The sequence below is a fragment of the Podarcis cretensis genome (assembly GCF_951804945.1).
Source record: "Podarcis cretensis genome assembly, chromosome: 13".
In the NCBI taxonomy this organism is placed as follows: domain Eukaryota; kingdom Metazoa; phylum Chordata; class Lepidosauria; order Squamata; family Lacertidae; genus Podarcis; species Podarcis cretensis.
This window is the reverse complement of record NC_137182.1, coordinates 57,287,050-57,304,724: the sequence shown is the minus strand read 5'-3', so window position 1 is coordinate 57,304,724 and position 17,675 is coordinate 57,287,050. Positions and strand designations below refer to the sequence as shown.

The 17,675-nt window shown below is 51.4% G+C and overlaps 2 protein-coding genes across 8 annotated transcripts in view; one reads left to right on the top strand and one right to left on the bottom strand.

Moving 5' to 3' along the window:
* The window catches only part of LOC307202165 (uncharacterized protein), a 68,706-nt gene extending 65,023 nt beyond the window's left edge, over positions 1-3,683 (top strand). For 6 of the 7 annotated variants that reach the window (XM_079951903.1, XM_079951905.1, XM_079951904.1 and 3 more), the window contains exons 4-6: positions 218-300; positions 1,092-1,218; positions 1,876-3,683. In XM_079951903.1, coding sequence (XP_079808029.1) covers positions 218-300; positions 1,092-1,218; positions 1,876-2,879 — 1,214 coding nt within the window. In that variant the 3' untranslated portion in view covers positions 2,880-3,683. The remainder of the gene's footprint in view (positions 1-217; positions 301-1,091; positions 1,219-1,875) is intronic. The other variant, XM_079951900.1, reaches the window with a different exon arrangement.
* A 198-nt stretch (positions 3,684-3,881) lies between these two features.
* On the bottom strand, positions 3,882-17,434 carry ZMYND15 (zinc finger MYND-type containing 15). Its single transcript, XM_079951880.1, has 14 exons — positions 17,323-17,434; positions 15,764-16,102; positions 14,281-14,509; positions 13,583-13,738; positions 12,521-12,681; positions 12,221-12,376; positions 11,337-11,423; positions 10,191-10,307; positions 9,115-9,203; positions 8,416-8,517; positions 6,657-6,786; positions 6,409-6,467; positions 5,462-5,622; positions 3,882-4,129 (listed from the first exon to the last, which is right to left on the bottom strand). The coding sequence occupies exons 2-14, from the start codon at positions 16,098-16,100 to the stop codon at positions 3,946-3,948; spliced, it is 1,968 nt and encodes a 655-aa protein (XP_079808006.1). The 5' UTR covers positions 16,101-16,102; positions 17,323-17,434; the 3' UTR covers positions 3,882-3,945.
* Positions 17,435-17,675: the final 241 nt, after the last annotated feature.

Genomic DNA, 17,675 nt, shown 5'->3' with positions numbered 1-17,675 from the left:
TATTAAAATAATCATTTGGTAAAAATGCCAAAATGCACTCAGCATGTGAGGCTTGTTATAAGTAGATTCTTTCAATCGGGGGTTAGGCCCTGTTTTGGCACAGAAACTGATTTGGTTGCCCTGTGTGATGACCTTTGCCGAGAGAGAGATGGGGGAAAGATGCCCCTGTTGATTCTGCTCGACCTCCTGTCTCCCCACTTCCCTTTGTCTCTTGCAGGGGACAGAATGATGCCAGCAAAACCTCCCACTCCATCTTTTCTTGGTGGAGGAGAGGAAACAGTGACTGTGGAACCAGATCAGGTAGGGGGAAGGAGCCTTGTGGGGAAAGAGGCTGAGGGGTAGGGCAGCCGGGGCATCTCTGGGCGCAAATGAATCTCTCTCCTTTTCCTCTTTGCTTCTGCCAAAGCTGCCCTTAATGAACACTGAAAATGCCATTGGAGAAGGCTTATCTGCTGAGAGTAATGAACAGCCACCTCACCTTAACTCTCCTCCTGAATGTTGCTAGCGTTATTTATCAGTTGTTGTAGTTCTATTTCTATGTCAATGCTAAAATAGGCTTTAGGGACGCGGGTGGTGCTGTGGGTTAAACCACAGAGCCTAGGGCTTGCCAATCGGAAGGTCAGCGGTTCAAATCCCCGCGACGGGGTGAGCTCCCGTTGCTCGGTCCCTGCTGCTGACAACCTAGCAGTTCAAAAGCACGAAGTGCAAGTAGATAAATAGGTACCGCTCCGGCAGGAAGGTAAACGGCATTTCCGTGCGCTGCTCTGGTTCGCCAGAAGCGGCTTAGTCATGCTGGCCACATGATCTGGAAGCTGTACGCCGGCTCCCTCAGCCAATAAAGTGAGATGAGCGCTGCAACCCCAGAGTTGGCCACGACTGGACCTAACGGTCAGGGGTCCCTTTACCTTCACCTTTTAAAATAGGCTTTAAATCAGCTAAGAAGCTTTAAAAACTAGTGGTGAGAATTCGCCTGCCCAGCCCCTCCAGTTGAGGGCTCCCCCCTCTTCTCCACCTCCCCAAGCCCCCGTGCAACAGAACAAGGTGTGCTAGATAATCTTTATGCTTTCTGAAAGGAAGACCTTTTCTTTCAGAGTCTAGTGCGCTTTGAGGATATAGCTGTGTGTTTCACGGAGGAGGAGTGGGCGTTGCTGGATCCTGACCAGAGAGCTCTGCATCAGGAAGTCATGGAGGAGAATCGTGGGATCATGGCCTCTCTCGGTAAGGCTCCCTGTTGGATCATAATATCTGTTTGAAATTCTTTACATTAATCTGTGTGCCGAATCTCCCAGATTCTGATGGAGTTTAACAACGCCACCTACAGCCTCTTGGATTCTAACACCCCACAGCTCACATTGAATCAGCTGCTCTGCCTTGCGCCTGCGATTGCACATTGCGGGGCATGCTGATGTGTCATATGGGGCCACCGCAGAAGTTTGGAGGGGCCCAGACCCTTCACTGAAAATTGGGGGAAGTCTTTACCACCATGGCCCCACATAGATGGCACACCAGCCTTAAATGGAGGGCTATCTACTGTTTTGTCTGCAGACATTTTTCTCTGGTTATACCTTTTTAAACTATGATCAGGCTGTCAGCATTTTTCTTCTTGATTCTGTTGCAATTTCATTGAGCAGAAATATGACTGGCATTTGAGGTGGAGCGGATTCTGTGATTGGGCCAAACAAAATCACAGGTTCTCATAAATATGTTTGTGAACACTAGTCAACAAAGGCAGTGTACACTGTAGGAAGACTTCACGCTTAACTCCCTTCCATTCTTCCACTATCAATGTTACTATCAGTGTTAATTAGAATTGTTCAATCATTTGGGTCTCCCATTTCTTCCTGAGGCTCTAATCCAGTTCTCTCTCCATTGTAGGTGATGAATTTGAAATGAAGAACAAGAGAGACCATGACAATATCCACATACTGGAGAAGTCATATAGATATTCAGAGTCCAGAGAGGACCTGAGCCAGAGCTCCCATTCCACTTTCAATTCAAGGAATTCCATTGGGAAGAAAGCATATCAGTGCTTGAAATGTGGAACAAGTTTCAGTAAGAAGGCTCATTTCACTTACCATCAAATAATTCATACAGGGACGAAACCCTACCAGTGCTTGGAATGCGGAAAGAGTTTCAATCGGAAAGATCATCTCACTTCCCATCAAAGAATTCATAAAAGGGAGAAACCACACCATTGCTGGGAATGTGGAAAGAGCTTCAGTCATAACTCTGATCTCACTTCCCATCAAAGAATTCACAAAGGCGAGAAACCCTACCAGTGCTTGGAATGCGGAAAGAGTTTCAATCGGAAAGATTATCTCACTTCCCATCAAAGAATTCACACAGGTGAGAAACCCTATCAGTGCTTGGAATGTGGAAAGAGCTTCATTTACAGGGCAAGTCTCATTCACCATCAAAGAACTCATAGTGGGGAGAAGCTATATCAGTGCTTGGAATGTGGAAAGAGATTCATTCACAGGACAAGTCTCACTCCCCATCAAAGAATTCATACAGGGGAGAAGCCATATCAGTGTTTGGAATGTGGAAAGAATTTCAGCTACAGAGTCAGTCTCACTTGCCATCAAAGAACTCATAGTGGGGAGAAACCATATAATTGCTTGGTGTGCGGGAAGACCTTCCATGACAGCTGCCATCTCACGTCCCATCATAGAATTCATACAGGGGAGAAACCATATCAGTGCCTGGAATGTGGAAAGAGCTACAGGCAGAGGTCCAGTCTCACTTGCCATCAAAGAACTCATAGTGGGGTGAAATCATATCAGTGTATGGAATGTGGAAAGAGCTTCATTCAAAGGTCCAGTCTCATTTCCCATCAAAGAACTCATAGTTGGGAGAAACCATATCAGTGCTTGAAATGAAGAAAGGGCTTCAGTCCGAACTCCCCAAACTCCCTTTCAAAGAGCTAGCTGGGAGAATTGTAGAATCTAGTCCAGCCACTTGCATTGCAAAAATCTCAACTGAAACCCATGACAGATGACCACCTGCTTCAGACCTTCCAAGGAAGGAGAGTCCACCACCTTTCTAGGCAGTCCTTTCCACAGCTGAACTGTTCCTACCATTAGAAAGTTCTTCCTGATGCTCAGTTGGAATCAACTTTCTTCTAACCTGAAGCTTGCTCCATCCTCCATGTGAAGATACTTGAAGGTCACTCTCCTATCTCCTCTAAGTCAAGAATTTTGCAGTCTAAACATCCCCAGCTCCCCCACTGCTGCTCCTAAGTCTTGGTTTCCAGACCTTTGATCATCTTGGTCACCCTCCTCTGCTCACATTCCACCTCAAATGATGGTGCCCAGAACTAGACACAAGACTCCAGGTGAGTTCTGGCCAAGGCAGAATAATGTGGGACTATTACTTACACTTATTTGGAAGATATACTTTTGTTGATGCAGCCTAGCTAACAGCAACAATCTTTTTGGCTGCTGCCGCATCACACTGCGGACTCATGTTAAGCTTGTGCTCACAAGACCCCTAAATCCTTTTCACATGTACTGCTAGTAAGCCAGGTGTCCCCCATCCTACCTTTCTGCATCTGGTTCGTCCTGCCTAAGTGCAAAATTTCACATCTGCCCCTATTGAAATTCATTTCTCCCTTCCGAAATTCATTTGCTCGTTTGAGATTCATTTGCCCCTATTCTTAGCCACATTCAAGGAACCGGAAGGAGCTTGGGGGCTCTTGCAAAACTGATCCAAAACCTTGGAAGACGCAGAACGTGCAGGGATCATGGCCTCCCCCCCAAATGGCAGCTGTGCTGCTTTTGAAGCACAGAGGGAGGTGCCCCACAGATCTCTCAAAGGCGCCACCCTTTGTGCGGCCCCCTCACCCAGAGGGCAGTTGTGCCAGAGAGGAAACGGAAGCGCCCTTTGCCCATTCCTGTTTATTATTTTGCCTGCCTTGCCCTCTCCCTTCTGTGCTCCACGCCCCGGTCACTTGCGCCGCCGCCCTGCCGCCCGGATCTGCCTCTTCTCCTTGCGCCTGCTCCGGGCTGCCTCGGGGGGGTCAGCGTTCCCGCTGGGTGGCAGGGCCTGGGGCAGAGGGGCGGGGGTCTGCCGGTGGTTGCTGGCTGAGGATGCCTTGTAGATCAGGTGGAAGATGAAGGCATTGGCGTACCTGGCAGCGAGAGGCGGCAGAGGGGGTGAATGGGAGAGCAGGGCCCTCTCGGTGGCGGCCACACATTTCTGGAATCTTGGGTTAGGACTTGCACTGCTTTGGGAGAGGATTAGGCAATTTCATGGACTGGAGGAAGTGGCTATCAACCATTATGAGCCACACTGGTCTCCTCTGCCAGAGGTTATCATAGGATTTATCACTGAGTTGGAAGGGACTCTGAAGATCAACCAGTCCAACCCCCTCCAATGCAGGAATATGCAGCTGTCCCTTGCGGGAATTGAACGGGCAACCCCTGGCATTATCAGCCCTACGCTCTTAAAGAATGAGCTATCCAGTTTTGTTGGGAACTGTTAGGAAAGCAGAGAGCTGTTGCGCTCAGATCCCACTTGTGGGCTTCTTCCCTTTGGGGCGCCTTCTTGGCCGCTATGGGGACAGAATGCTGGGCAGGGCGGGTCCCCTGGGCCTGAGGCAAAGGGACCCATGGGACCTCCAGGCGCAGAGGCAGTCTATCCAGATTCCTCAGTTCCTGAGGGTATTTGGCCACTGCAAGGACAGGCTGGTCTGGCCCAGGTGGGCCCCCTTGGGCCTGATCCTGACGTTCTTCCTCCCCCTTGAAATCTGTGTGGCTTGAGCCAGCATGATTACTTGTTAATACTAATATGAATTAGCACAAAGCATAAAAATGCTGCAAAGGCTTCCTTATCGGGAACTGCGTGTCTTTCTTGGGTTCCAGCTCAGTCAGAAACCAATCTCGGGGTCCTGGGTTTGGTTCTCACGTTGGGAAAAGATTCCTGCAATGCAGGGGGTTGGACTAGATGACCCTCCCAGCCCCTTCCAACTCTACGGTTCCATGATTCTGTGAGTCTAGGAATCCGTGCTGTTCATTTCAAAAGGTGCTGTTGGACGGGGGATTTCTAGTCTGCTACCCTAGAGGGTGCGGGGAACTTTCGATGAATGGATGGATGTCGGCAAAGGGTGCAAATTTAGGGGAGTTGCAGAACCAGAGGGTGCGGTTCCTGGAAAGGAGGAGAGAGAACCATAGTTGGAAGGGTCCCCGAAGGGTCATCTAGCCCAACCCCCAGCATTGCTGGAGGTGGGGGGGGGTGCCATAAAGATGGAGGCAGAAAGACAAAGGTGGTTGGGAAGCTTTTCCCATGATGGACAAAAACTGACCAGGCCAGGAGTCAGCGGGACATTGGTCAGAGGTTAAGAGGTCGCCCTTTTCCATCGCTTTATGGACTGGGGTCAGGGGCATCCAAAATTACCTTCTGGGGCAGAGGGGGGGAGGTCAGAATTGTCAGGCTTTGCCAGAACCGCAGCTGGGGTACCCACCAGGGCATGGCGTTGTCGATTCCGGCCTGGCGGAAAGGCGAGCGGAAAGGGTTGATCTGGGCAGGGCTGGCGCTGCCCCCCGTCGCCATGGAGACAGCGGCCTCATCCACGGCACAGCTGTACTCGCTGCATTCGGTGAAGTAGGCCGGCACCCGAAGGGACTGCAAGGTAGAAGAAGAAGAAGAAGAGTTTGGATTTGGGCTGAGGGTGGCATGGTTCTCCTGCCCTGTGAGGTCGGCTAGGCTAACAGGTGGCGCCTCGAGGTCACACCCAGGGAGCTTCATGGGGGGATTTGAACGCTGGTTTCCGCCTGCAATCTAACCAGTATACCCTACTGCCTCTGCCATGGCTTCTGCTGCCCCAGGAGATATTTTGTATAGAGCTGTTATGTCCCAGAAACCATGAATGTTCTATGCTGAGACCAGGAGCTCTCAGACTTCAGTTTTGAAAAGGAATAGGGTGTTTTTGTACGTGTGCCTTCCGTTTCCCAAATAACTCTGCTGATAAACAGCCAGAGCTGACCATTTACTACTCTTTTCTCTGAATCTTCTAAATTCAACTGCATTCCTAATTTGGAATTCTGCAAGATTTTCAATGCCTACATTTCTAGAATCAAAATTCAGCCTGGAAGACAAATGCCTGTGAATTTGCCGCCAACCCTGGGGCAGTTATTTCACCAGCTCTGAGTTGGTCACAGCATCATAGCAAAGGCCTGATGACATCACAACTGGAGAATTGGGCTCGGGAGACGGGAGACGCCATCACTTCAGAAGCAGAGCAAAGGCATGCCTGACGTCACAACGCTGCATGCTGAGCCAAAGTACTGTATCCAATGGCCGTGATGTCAAGAGATGATGTCACAGCGATGTCATTCCACAGGAGGGAGGGAGGAGTTTTGAGGGGAGATCCCTTTTCTAAGTACTGCGTGATGAGTGGGCTCGGCTTACCTGAAGTCGCGGCAGAGAACTCCGCCAAGTCTCCTTGAGGGCAAATCCAGAGTTGAACCCTGGACAAAAGGGGTGTGTTAACATGGGGAACTCTCTGCATCAGATAGAGACAGCTCCTCACCCCATTCTTCAGCTGGATTCTTTCTTACCCCCGCCCCCACCATTCTCTGGCCAAGCGGCCCAGCCCATCCCTGCACCCCCCTCCCCCTTTCCCGCCCTCTCCTGGCCCCTTCCCCCTTTACTCTCACCAATGACCAGGTCCGGTTTGGGCGCCTGCAGGAGGTGGTAGGGGCGGGCGCTGAACCCAAACTGCAGTTCACGCCGCCCCCCTTTGCATCTGGGGGCCAGGCCAGGCCGGACAGAGACGCCTTGCTCCTCCTGGAAGGGGGGAAGAGAAGGAGGGGATTCACAAAGTGCTTCTGTCAGATCGAGTTAGCCACTGGAACTCCCTTCCACTGGAGGCAGCAGTGGCCACCAACTGGGATGGTTTTCCATGAGGATGCGGCAAATCCATGGAGGAGGAGAAGGCTATCAATGGGCTCCTGGCTGCAACGGCTCTGCTCTGCCTCCACGGTCAGAGGCAGCAAGGCTTCTGAATGCCACATGCTGGAAACCACAGGAAGGGAAATCCTGGCCTTGCGTTAAAATCCTGGTTGTGGGTTTGCCATGGGCAACCCAGCCGTTATTGTTGCTGTTACAGGAGGCAATTGGTCACCTGCTATGAGAACAGGATGTTGGACTAGCTGGGCCCCCTTTGGCTTGATCCAGCGGCCAGGTTTTTCTGAGCTTCTTTAGTGAACCCCAACTCTGCTTCCCATAAAAAGTGGGAAAGAAAACCCAGCAGAGGCAACAGATGGCTGCTGAGAACAACCAGGAGGAAGTGAATAGAGAGAAGTTTCCTGCCCTCTCTGGTGCCACGAGAATCCGTGGACACCCAGTGAAGCTGAACGTTGGAAGATTTAGGTAAGATTAAAGAAGGACCTTATTTACTGGAGCTTTTAATACAGGATGGCAAATATGATGCATACAGTAGCTACTTTAAGTGAATTCAAATCTCCAGGGCCTGATGAGCTGCATTTAAGGGTAATAAAGGAGCTCGAGGGTGTAATTTCAGAGCCTATGATCTTTGAGAATTCTTGGAGAACAGGTGAGGTTTCCTACAGACCTGAGGCGGGCAAATGTTGTCTCCATCTTCAAAAAGGCGGGGGAAATAAGTCCCTACCAGTGAACTTGACATAGAACAGATAATCCAACAGTCTGTGAACACTTAGAAAACAATGCTGTGATTACTAAGACCCAGCATGGGTTTCTCAAAAACAAGTCAGGCCTCCCTGTGAGAAGCCAAGTTACAGGGAACCAGGTAGAGGGCCTTCTTGGTAGTGGCACCCGCTATGTGGAACACCCTCCCACCAGATGTCAAAGGAAGAAACAACTACCAGACTTTTAGAAGATGTCTGAAGGCAGCCCTGTTTAGGGAAGCTTTTAATATCTGAAGGACTATTGTATTTTAATATTTTGTTGGAAGCTGCCCAGAGTGGCTGGGGAAACCGAGCCAGATGGGCGGGGTATAAATAATGAAAAATAGTATTTATTTATTTATTTATTTATCTATCTATCTATCTATCTATCTATCTATCTATCTATTTATGGAGTTACAAGCCTGATTGATCAGGGGAATACTGTGGGGTTGTTCCATGACAGATCATCACGTAAAATAAACTACTACACCTAAGATTTGGATTAAAATGGCTGTAATGGATTATCTCACATGTCCAAAGTCCCTGGTGTAAATAAAAAATTCCTATGCCCTACCGTTTTTGATTTGTGCGACTCAAATTGGGACTACCAGACCTAAAAAATTTACGCAATGTGGTCTAAAGTTACTTTGGGAGGGGATGAGGGTCCCTGAAGCTGAAGCCTCATTGGTGGCATAGTAGCTCTGCCCCTGGTGGCCTCCCTCCCTCCCTCCCTCCCTCCCTCCCTCCCTCTCCCCAGAGGCAGACTCACATCCCTCTGAAGGAGAAACTGCTGGCCGTCCAATTGGGGGGGCAGGGCGTCCCCCACAAATAAAAGCTCCAGAGAGACATGGGGCAGCAGCACCGACAACTCCTGCAGGGGGGGGAAGGGGGGTCAGAAATGAGAAAATGGATGGATGTTAGCAACCTTCCTGTAATTCCTGTTACATATAATTGGTTAAATTCACATTGAAATGGGAATGTCTGTGTATTGAGGAAATGGGAGTGTCTGTGGATTTTCCATGAAGCTATAGAAAAGCAGGAAGAGCTCTCTGAGCTTTTTGCTGGCTGATTGTTCTTTACTCTAAACCAGTGATGGCCAAACTTGCAGAAAGTCTATGAGAGGTTTCCAATATTTAGTAAATGTTGGCAATGATTTTTCTCAAATTAAACATGTCAATTTTGCCCTCTCTGCTCTGTCCAATTATTTTAATAACCGTTCTTCCCGTCTTGGCAACGGTGAGTCTTTCCACTTTTGTGCATATTAAAAGTCTTGATGCCATAATCATATATTAGAACAAAGATGCATGATCTTTTTTCCAATTGTGTATCCGCAAGTTTCAATAAGAAACAGATAAAAAGGAATTCCTGCTCAGAGAACCCTTGGGCTTCAAAACCAGCGGTACCAGTTTGCCCAGCTCTCCCTCGACACCCCCCTCCCTCGGCCCCGCTGGGGAGACCCTTCACATACCCAGAAGACCATCAGGACCCCAAATTCTTTGCCTGCCTCTACCACGTGGATCTTGAGAGACTGCTTGTTCAGGATGTTCAGCTCGGGAACTGGAGGGAGAAGAAAAGGAGGGGGGAGACCAGGAGTCACAAAGGACCTTTGGAAAGCGTTTGTTGACTTGAAGAACATCAGAAGAACCTGCTCCATAAAGCCTGTGGCCCATCTGGCCCATCACCCTCCTCTCACAGGGACCAAACGCCCCTGAGAAATAGAGGATTTTCAATAGGGCCCATTATGGGAAGACCACGAGGAGGATCTGAACTCATGAGCAGACTCCCCTTACAACTGGGATTCAGAAGCATCACTGCCTCTGACCTTGTAGGCAGGGCAGAGCTATCCTGGCTAGGAGCCACCGACAGCCCTCTCTTCCTCCATGAATTTGTCCCGGACTCTTGTGGGAGGGAGTTCCACAAGTTAACTCTGAGCCGCACAAAGAAGGTTGGGCTGAGAGAGGCAGTGGCTGGCCCCCAAGGTTCCCCAGTGGGCTTCATGGCCAGGTGAGGATTCTGACCGGGAGGATAAGTATTACAAAAGAAACTATGGTTTGCTGTCCCAAATTAATGCTACTGAATATTTTTGATGATGTCAATGTTGGTATAAAGTCAAAAGAATTGGCCTTATCTACAATCTTGGCAGAACAAACAGCAATTGCAAGTCAGTGGGGAACAGCATCCGAATCTTACAGCTTAGTCGCCGGAACAGAGGTACTATGGAAAGAATCAAACGTAATTTGGTATATCGATGAGGACTAGAACTGGCAGACACTTTTTGTATGACCTAGAATTCCCTTTACAGCATAAATGACAGAACTGCCCATTTCAAGACAAGCCTGGAAGACCTGGAACCAGACCTGATAATGCTGATAATTCTCTTTACTTGTTCCTTTGACTTCTGTGTGGACGCACTTATTCCATGCACCCATTTTACAGCTTTACTTTTCGTCTTTTAATTCCCTCCTTGTCTTACACTTGTTCTCTGTTTCATGTATGTTACAAACCCTGTAGGGAGGCTGGGGGGCTGCCCCCCCCCATACTCACAGTGCTGAGGGGCCAGTTGGGTGATGATGTAGTAGGCAGTGAGGGGGTAGCTCAGGAGGACGGCCAGAGGGGCTCCAAGGGGCAGCCCCCGCCACTGGTAATACTCCTTCCAGGACCCTGTGGGAGGGGGAGGCAGCAGCGAGTCAGAGAAGTGAGCCCGTCCCCTTTCCCCAGATAGTAAGGTAAAGGTAAAGGGACCCCTGACCATGAGGTCCAGTTGTGACCAACTCTGGGGTTGCGGCGCTCATCTCGCTTTACTGGCCGAGGGAGCCGGCGTACAGCTTCCGGGTCATGTGGCCAGCATGACTAAGCTGCTTCTGGCGAACCAGAGCAGCGCACGGAAACGCCGTTCACCTTCCCGCCGGAGCGGTACCTATTTATCTACTTGCACTTTAACATGCTTTTGAACTGCTAGGTTGTCAGCAGCAGGGACTGAGCAACCGGAGCTCACCCCGTTGTGGGGTTTTTGAACCGCCGACCTTCTGATCGGCAAGTCCTAGGCTCTGTGGTTTAACCCACAGCGCCACCCACAATAGTAGGATTGCTATTAATCAGATTTAGCCATCGCTCTTTTTTTGTCAGGGCGATTCAAAGCAACTTGCATTATTTTAAGCAAAAAACAGACACATATGGATGTTAAGACCGGCATATAAATCTAAAAGACAATCTTCTTCTTTTAGAAAACCTAGAATCCTAGAGTTGGAAGAGACCACAAGGGCCATGGAGTCCAACCCCCTGCCAAGCAGGAAACACCATCAGAGCACTCCTGACATATGGTTGTCAAGCCTCTGCTTAAAGACCTCCAAAGAAGGAGACTCCACCACACTCCTTGGCAGCAAATTCCACTGTCAAACAGCTCTTACTGTCAGGAAGTTCTTCCGAATGTTCAGGTGGAATCTTCTGTCTTGTAGTTAGATCAAATCATTTCACCCAGGCAAAAAGGCCATTGATGATTAAAAGCTGAAGGCCTGATCTGAAAGGATTCCCCCACAGCACCCCAGTGCCTATAGATGTGTAATTATGGTACCTGGCAAGCCTCCCTGGAGAAAGCTTGCCGCAAGTGGGGAGCCACCATCGAAAAGGCCTTGTTGTACATCAGTTGCAAGATGCAAGCTCTGACTCCCCCCCCCCGACCCCCTGTCTCACCAAAGAATGTCCGGGGCATGGGAGGCTCTGGGGGGGCTGGTGGAAGAGCCGTCCCTCCTTCCGGCCGTAGCGCCTCAAAGGGGTTCCCTAGGGGGGTCAGAAAAAGGCTGGTCAGGGCAGGGAGGGGTATGTCAAGGTTGTAGGGCAAAGGAGCCACCCCAGCCTTAGGCAGAGCGAGCTGAGAGATGGCAGAGAGGAGATGGGGGCAGGAGTGGCACCTGCCAATCATTTGCCTCTGTTGGAGAGAATTGTGGGTGCCATACAGCTGGCTGTGCACCCCACAAGCAAGTGGAATCCCCTCAGCCCCACTCCAGGGGGCCAGGAGGTGCTGCCCCATTGCCCCCGCAGAAGTGAGTTTCGACCGTCAGTCCAGGCAGCTTCTGTGCAAGGAATTGGGGGGAGGAGGAGGGCAAGGAGAGGCGCCATCTTCTCCTCTGCCCCAGACGGCCCAGATGTCTTGGACTGGTCCTGAAGAGCCATTGGCCCATCTAGTTCAGCCTCCAGTTCTCACGGTAGATAAATACCCCCATGAATCTAGGAACAGAGATAGACTGCTTCTGGGCCAGGAAGCTCCACAGGGCCAAAAGAAGCACCCTGCTGGATCAGGCCAATGGCCCACCTAGTGCGCTGGGAAAACCACGATCAGGATCCAAGCACAAGAGCCGCTCTCCCTGCAGTGGGCATCCGGAAGCAAGACTGCCTCTGGTGGGAGGGAGTTCCACAGTTTCACAAGCAAGGATTTCACCCAGCTGCTTCGATGCCCACCAGTCCTGCTGTGAAGGAGGCTGGGTAGAGGCTCCTGGCCCCACTTCTGTCCACCCCACCTGGACTCCATGGGTCTGCATCGCACACACGCCCGACCAACAGGCCCGCTGCCCCCTCACCGCTTTGAAGGAAGGGGATGGGCTTCTCAGGACCCCCCTGGAGCCCCACGCCATAGTCGGGTGCCCTGACCAGCATGCTCTCTCCGGCCCAGTAGCCGCGGGTCAGACCCCTGGCAGAGAGGAAGCCCTCTTTGTTGAAGTTCTCGCTGGTCACCTCTGCAAGTGAAACAAGCAGGGAAGATGAGGTGGGGGCTCAGCCTCTCAGAACCCCAGACTCTGCCTCCCCCCCCCCAGTGCCTGACCCCCTGACCCTAGGCTGTGTCATGAGGGGCCCCTCGCCCTGGCGCCCGGGCTGCCCACCTGCTGTGAAGGTGAAGGGAAGGTTGGCCAGCTCCCGGGTGCGACTCATGTACCCAGCCATGCGCTGGCACCAGAACTGGTGCCCGATGTCCTCGGGGCTGCGGTTCCAGTCCAGCTTGCGGCAGCGCTCAGAGCAGTACAGAACGGCCCTGCAGTGCTGGCTGTAGGGACAGAGAGGGGCTGTTCAGGCCGGGAAGGGGCTGGGGGAGCAGAGAGAGAGAGAGAGAGAGAGAGTCGGAAGGGACCCCCAAGGGTCATGCAGACCAACCCCCGTGTGTTCAGGGATGCAGGAGATGATATATTGTCTGATTATAGCCTTTCCAACTTGTGTTAACAAGTTCCACAATTTAGCAGAGTAACATTCCCCTTTTTAAACTCACAGCGGATGCGTTTGCTCAGGCTTGCTAAAGCCTCTATAATAACTGTTCTGGTATTTCCCCCTTATTCTCTCATAAAAGATAAGACACAACACAGTCTTCTATAAAAGTATAAAAAGGTTTACTCACACAACATTCTGTTCACAATAGGATCCCAGAAGGCAGACTTAGCTTAGAAAAGTAACATATACCTATAAACTATCTCATAAGGAGACAGTCCCTCTGTCCAAGAGAGCATCTTTGGCTAAGCAGATGTTGCTTCTTCGATGCATGTAGTCAGAGAGAGAGAAGGATGGCTGCCCTGCCCTGTGCTTTTGTCATTACCTGCACAGGTGAGGCCACACCCACCTCTAGTCACATGCAGAGGAAGTCTGTCCCAGCCCAGAAGGAAACAGGAAGTTTACCTGCTGGCTGGACAAACATTCCTCCCCATGTGTAAACATGTTCACTCTAGGAATGTTGTACTTGACTGCTCTTGTGTTTCACATCCTACACCCCGGCCCTGCAGGAATCCCAGCAAAGGGCACCCTGGTAACAACTTCTGCAACGCACCCACCAGGCTCCCACTGCTTTGCAAAGGTGTGGCAGAGCGAGAGTTGCGGTTTTGCACAAGCGTCTTTGGTGTGTGCCGACGGGCATGCCTGGATGGAAAGAGGGTGGGAGCCCTCTCTGGGGTGCTGCTCACCATGCCGTGACTTGTCCCTCGAAGCTGTACCTCTTGCAGACGTGGCAGGCCCTCACACGGGTGGTGGGGAACGTGAAGGCCGGCTTGGGGCCCCAGCCGCGCATCGGGCCCTTGCTCATCTTCACCCCCAGCCTCGAGAGCAGCGGCTCCAGGGACCTAGAGAGGAGGACACCGGCTGGATCAGGCCCAAGGGGGACCAGCGCTCAGTGGCCAAATGCGCCATGGGACCCGGGACCCAGATAGACGGCCTCTGGGCCTGGAGGTTCCACAAGAGCACCTGTTCTCCCAGTTGCCCCCATTGGAAGCTTGGGGGCAAGAGGACCTGTGGGCAACAGCAGCAGAACTGGCTGCCCTTCCCCCAGCTATGGGTCACCCCCTTCCCTCTCCGGGGTGGATCTGGCCAACTCTAGCTGGCCCAGGTGCCTCAAGGAAGTTCCAAGGCAGGGCGAAGTGCAGGTAGCCCCATGTTTGTACGCTCTTTGGGCCTTGGAGGTACACTGCCCCTGAACATGGAGTCTCTGTTGTCAGCTCCTCTCTTGCTACTTCTTTAAAAAAGGGTGGGGGGCAAATGTATTGCACAACCTATTTTACAACATGCTTATTCTTCTCTTTGCGCCCCACCCCCCCACTCTGCCGCCAAAGGAGGAGCCCCTTGGAAGCTGCGTCATGCGCTGCAACCAAGTGGCGCAGCCTCTCACTTGTGCAAGGCCGCGTCTCCCACGGTGAGCAGCTTGGGCCTGCGCGGCTCCCCTGCGCCCAGAGGGCAGATCATGCTGTGGCAAAGGAGGGCGACGGCACGGGACTCCAGGGGCTGCTCGGCCCCCGTGGCCCCTGCGGAGGACCCCCCCAGCTGGAAGTCAAAGCCCAGGATGCTGCCGTGCTCGTCCGTCACCAGCAGGAGGTGGTCCACGCGCCAGAGCAGCTGGCCTGCAAGAGAACGAAAGGATTATCATCATTATAATTTATACCCCCCCCCCATCTGGATGGGGTTCCCCAGCCGCTCTGGGCAGCTCCCAACAGAATATTTTTTAAAAAGAATAAAACATCAAGCATTTTTTTAAAAACTCCCTAAAGAGGGCTGCCTTCAGATGTCTTCTAAAAGTCAGGAAGTTGCTTACTGTATTTCCTTGACATCTGATGGGAGGGCGTTCTAAAGGGCAGGTGCCACCACCGAGAAGGCCCTCTGCCAGCTTCCCTGCAACCTCGCTTCTTGCAGGGAGGGAACTGCCAGAAGGCCCTTGGAGATGGACCTCCATGTGAGGTGAGCCATTGGCTGGATCCGGCCAACGACCCACCAAGTCCAGCCTCCTGCTATCCCAGTAGCCAAATGCTCCTAAGGACCAAGGAATCAGGATAGACTGTTCCTGGGCCTGGAGGCTCCATGGGAATGTGAGAAGAGCCCTGGATCAGGCCAGTGGCCCACCTGGTCCAACATCCTGTTCTCCCCGTTGCCTGTAGGAAACAGGCAAGCAGGATCTGGCCACGAGAGCAGCTCTTCCCTCCTTTGGCTTCCAGCAACGGGCATTCAGAAGCACGGATTCCCCCTCCCTCTGCGGAGGCAAGTGTGGGAATGTTCAGGGCGGCAGGAGAGGGTATCTTGTTTGTTAGTATCCTTCCTAAGTTGCGCTAGCAAGTCCCTTTCCTTAGCAGAGTGCATTCCCCTTTACGGAGCACAACAGAGAGCTGCTTGCAGGCTTGTTTAAGCCTCTCACTATCATACAATCCAGTATTGTCACAACAATCTTATTTAAAGTCAGTAAAAGAAGTTTACTCACATCATCAGTTTACGGTTGGATGCCTGAAGGCAGACTTAGGTACAAAGTATATACATGTGGACCTATCCCAGATGATCTTAGCTAAAAGCTGCTCCAACGATGGAGAAAGTCGAAGAGAGAGACAGAGAGAGTTCTGCGTGTCCTGTCCTTTTGTGTTACCTGGACAGGTAAGGTCACGCCCACCTCTAGTCACATGCAAAGGAAGGGTGTCCCAGCCAGGAGGAAACAGGAAGTTTTTGACTGGCTAAACCAAACATCCCCTTGCCTGTCCACTCTAGGAAAACAAGGAATGTTGTACTTTACTGCTACTTAGGTATCCCATCCCACACAGAGCAGAGCCCTGGTGGCCCTTCCGAGGATGCTGTGGCTACCTGCCCCAAGCCCCGCCCCCTCTGGCGCCCCTCACCTGTCTCAGGTGTGGCCTCCTCGTCGTCCTCCTCACCGGCACCCACGAAGGTGATGAAGCGCTCCAGGTCCCCCAGGGCCAGCGCCTCCTCGCTGTAGAAGCGGCCCCCCACCTGCTGCCCCGGGTCGGCCACGGTGAAGGCCAGCGCCCGGTTGGGCAAGGCGTGCAGCACCCAGAGGGCCGGATCCGGGGGCAGGCGCCGGATGGAGCCCTCCTGGCGCTTACGGCGCTCGCTGCCTCGCCGGCAGGCCGAGTCCAACAAGAAGCGCCGGTACCAGCTGAAGAGCAGCTCGGCAAAGTCCAGGATCTCGGCCCGGTAGCCAGTGACAAACTCCATGCCTGCGGGGAGAGCGGCGGGGCCAGGCCTCCGTCAGCCACCAAGGGAGCCTCTGAGCATGTGCAGAGTGTGTCTCCCTCAACCCCCAACAAACTCCCATGCATCTACCTGCCTTGCAGCGGGTTGGAATGGATGGCCTTTTGGAGTCCCACCCGAATTGACAGTTCTAAGTTTCTATGAAACAGGCGATTCCTGGATGGCTGGGGGTTGGACTAGATGACCCACAGGCCCCTTTCAACTCTCAATACTATGATTTCTTGGAGATTTCTAAGGAGAGGTTAATTCCTGCAGGGTGTGTCATTTTAGGGGTGAAACTTAATTTTTGCACTTTTCTTCAGTGAGGGGCCTTAAAAACGGTTTTGGGTGTGAGGAATTTAAATTACTATTTTTGGAACAGGACAACATTTAGTTTGGTAGGTTTGATAAAGAAGCAAACCAGAAAACCAAAGAAAATTTGAAATTGACACGTCATATAAGATATGTATAATATATTAATATGAATACATAGTATATAACTGCAAGTATCTGCCAGTCATTTCCCATGATTTCTACACAAATTTACACACATTTTATTTACCAAGCAAAAATAATTTATATTATAGTATTCTAACCAAAATATATTTTGGGCTGCCCTCATTTTTGGAATTTGAAAGGTGAAAATCCAACAGGTTAGGCCTGCGAATACTTGAAATAAGATGAAAGTGTAATGAAATTTGGAACCCGTTTATACAAAATATACTGGGGGTTTTGTGTTTGTGTGTTTTGATAATAATAATATCTATATATTAGATAACTTTATATGGAATTGTAATTCTTAATTCTTGTATTGATATATTATACCTTCCTTTCTGTGTTCTCACTTTTAATTTTTATTCTATATTATTAATTTTCAGTGCTGTTTAAAATTATTATTATTATTATTATTATTATTATTATTAATGAAATGAAATGAAATGAAATGAAATGAAATGAAATGAAATGAAAGTGCTTCCCCCGTCTCCCTCTGTCCCTGCTTCCCTCGTCCACAAAGGGGGTCGTCTTTGGGGGAAAAGTGGCCTCCATTCAGGTGAGTCCCAACTGTCACCAACAGTCAGGTGAGGTCGTTTCCCCCCGCCCGGTCATAGGGCTCCCTAGAGGGCAGCTGTGCCCCCACCAGCCCTGCCCACCCCCTGGCATGGGGTCCTGCCCCCCACCTAGGGCCCACCTAGGCCTCCCCACCTACCTGACCGCTTTGGAGGTCAGTCGCTGGATGGGGGGGGGTCCCTCTGTTCTGCTGCAACATCAGAGGAATCTGGAATCCTGGCCAGGCCAACAGACGGAGGGGCGGCCGGCAGCCTCCTCCTCTGATGCCCCCTCGGACACCTGGGTCCCATCACCACCGTGGGCAGCAGAAAGGGAGCTCCCTGCAGAAGGCCATCGCTGTGGTCCAGCAAGGTCAGGAAAAGATGTCGGGGTGTAAAAAGAGGCAGCGGCAGTGTAGTGGTTAGAGTGTCAGCTAGGACCCGGGGGAGACCAGGGTTTGAATGCCCCAGCCAGCCATGAAGGTTGCTGGGTGTGAGCTCAGGGCAGTGTCTG

Bases quoted from the DNA above. Each gene is read 5' to 3' on its own strand.
- ZMYND15 (XM_079951880.1), bottom strand. From the start codon at position 16,100: ATGGAGTTTGTCACTGGCTACCGGGCCGAGATCCTGGACTTTGCCGAG. The intron at 10,308-11,336 runs GTGAGACAGGGG...CCCCTCCCACAG, and splicing joins CATGCCCCGGACATTCTTTG to GGTCCTGGAAGGAGTATTAC. The intron at 8,518-9,114 runs GTATGTGAAGGG...CCCCCCCTGCAG, and splicing joins GGGTCCTGATGGTCTTCTGG to GAGTTGTCGGTGCTGCTGCC.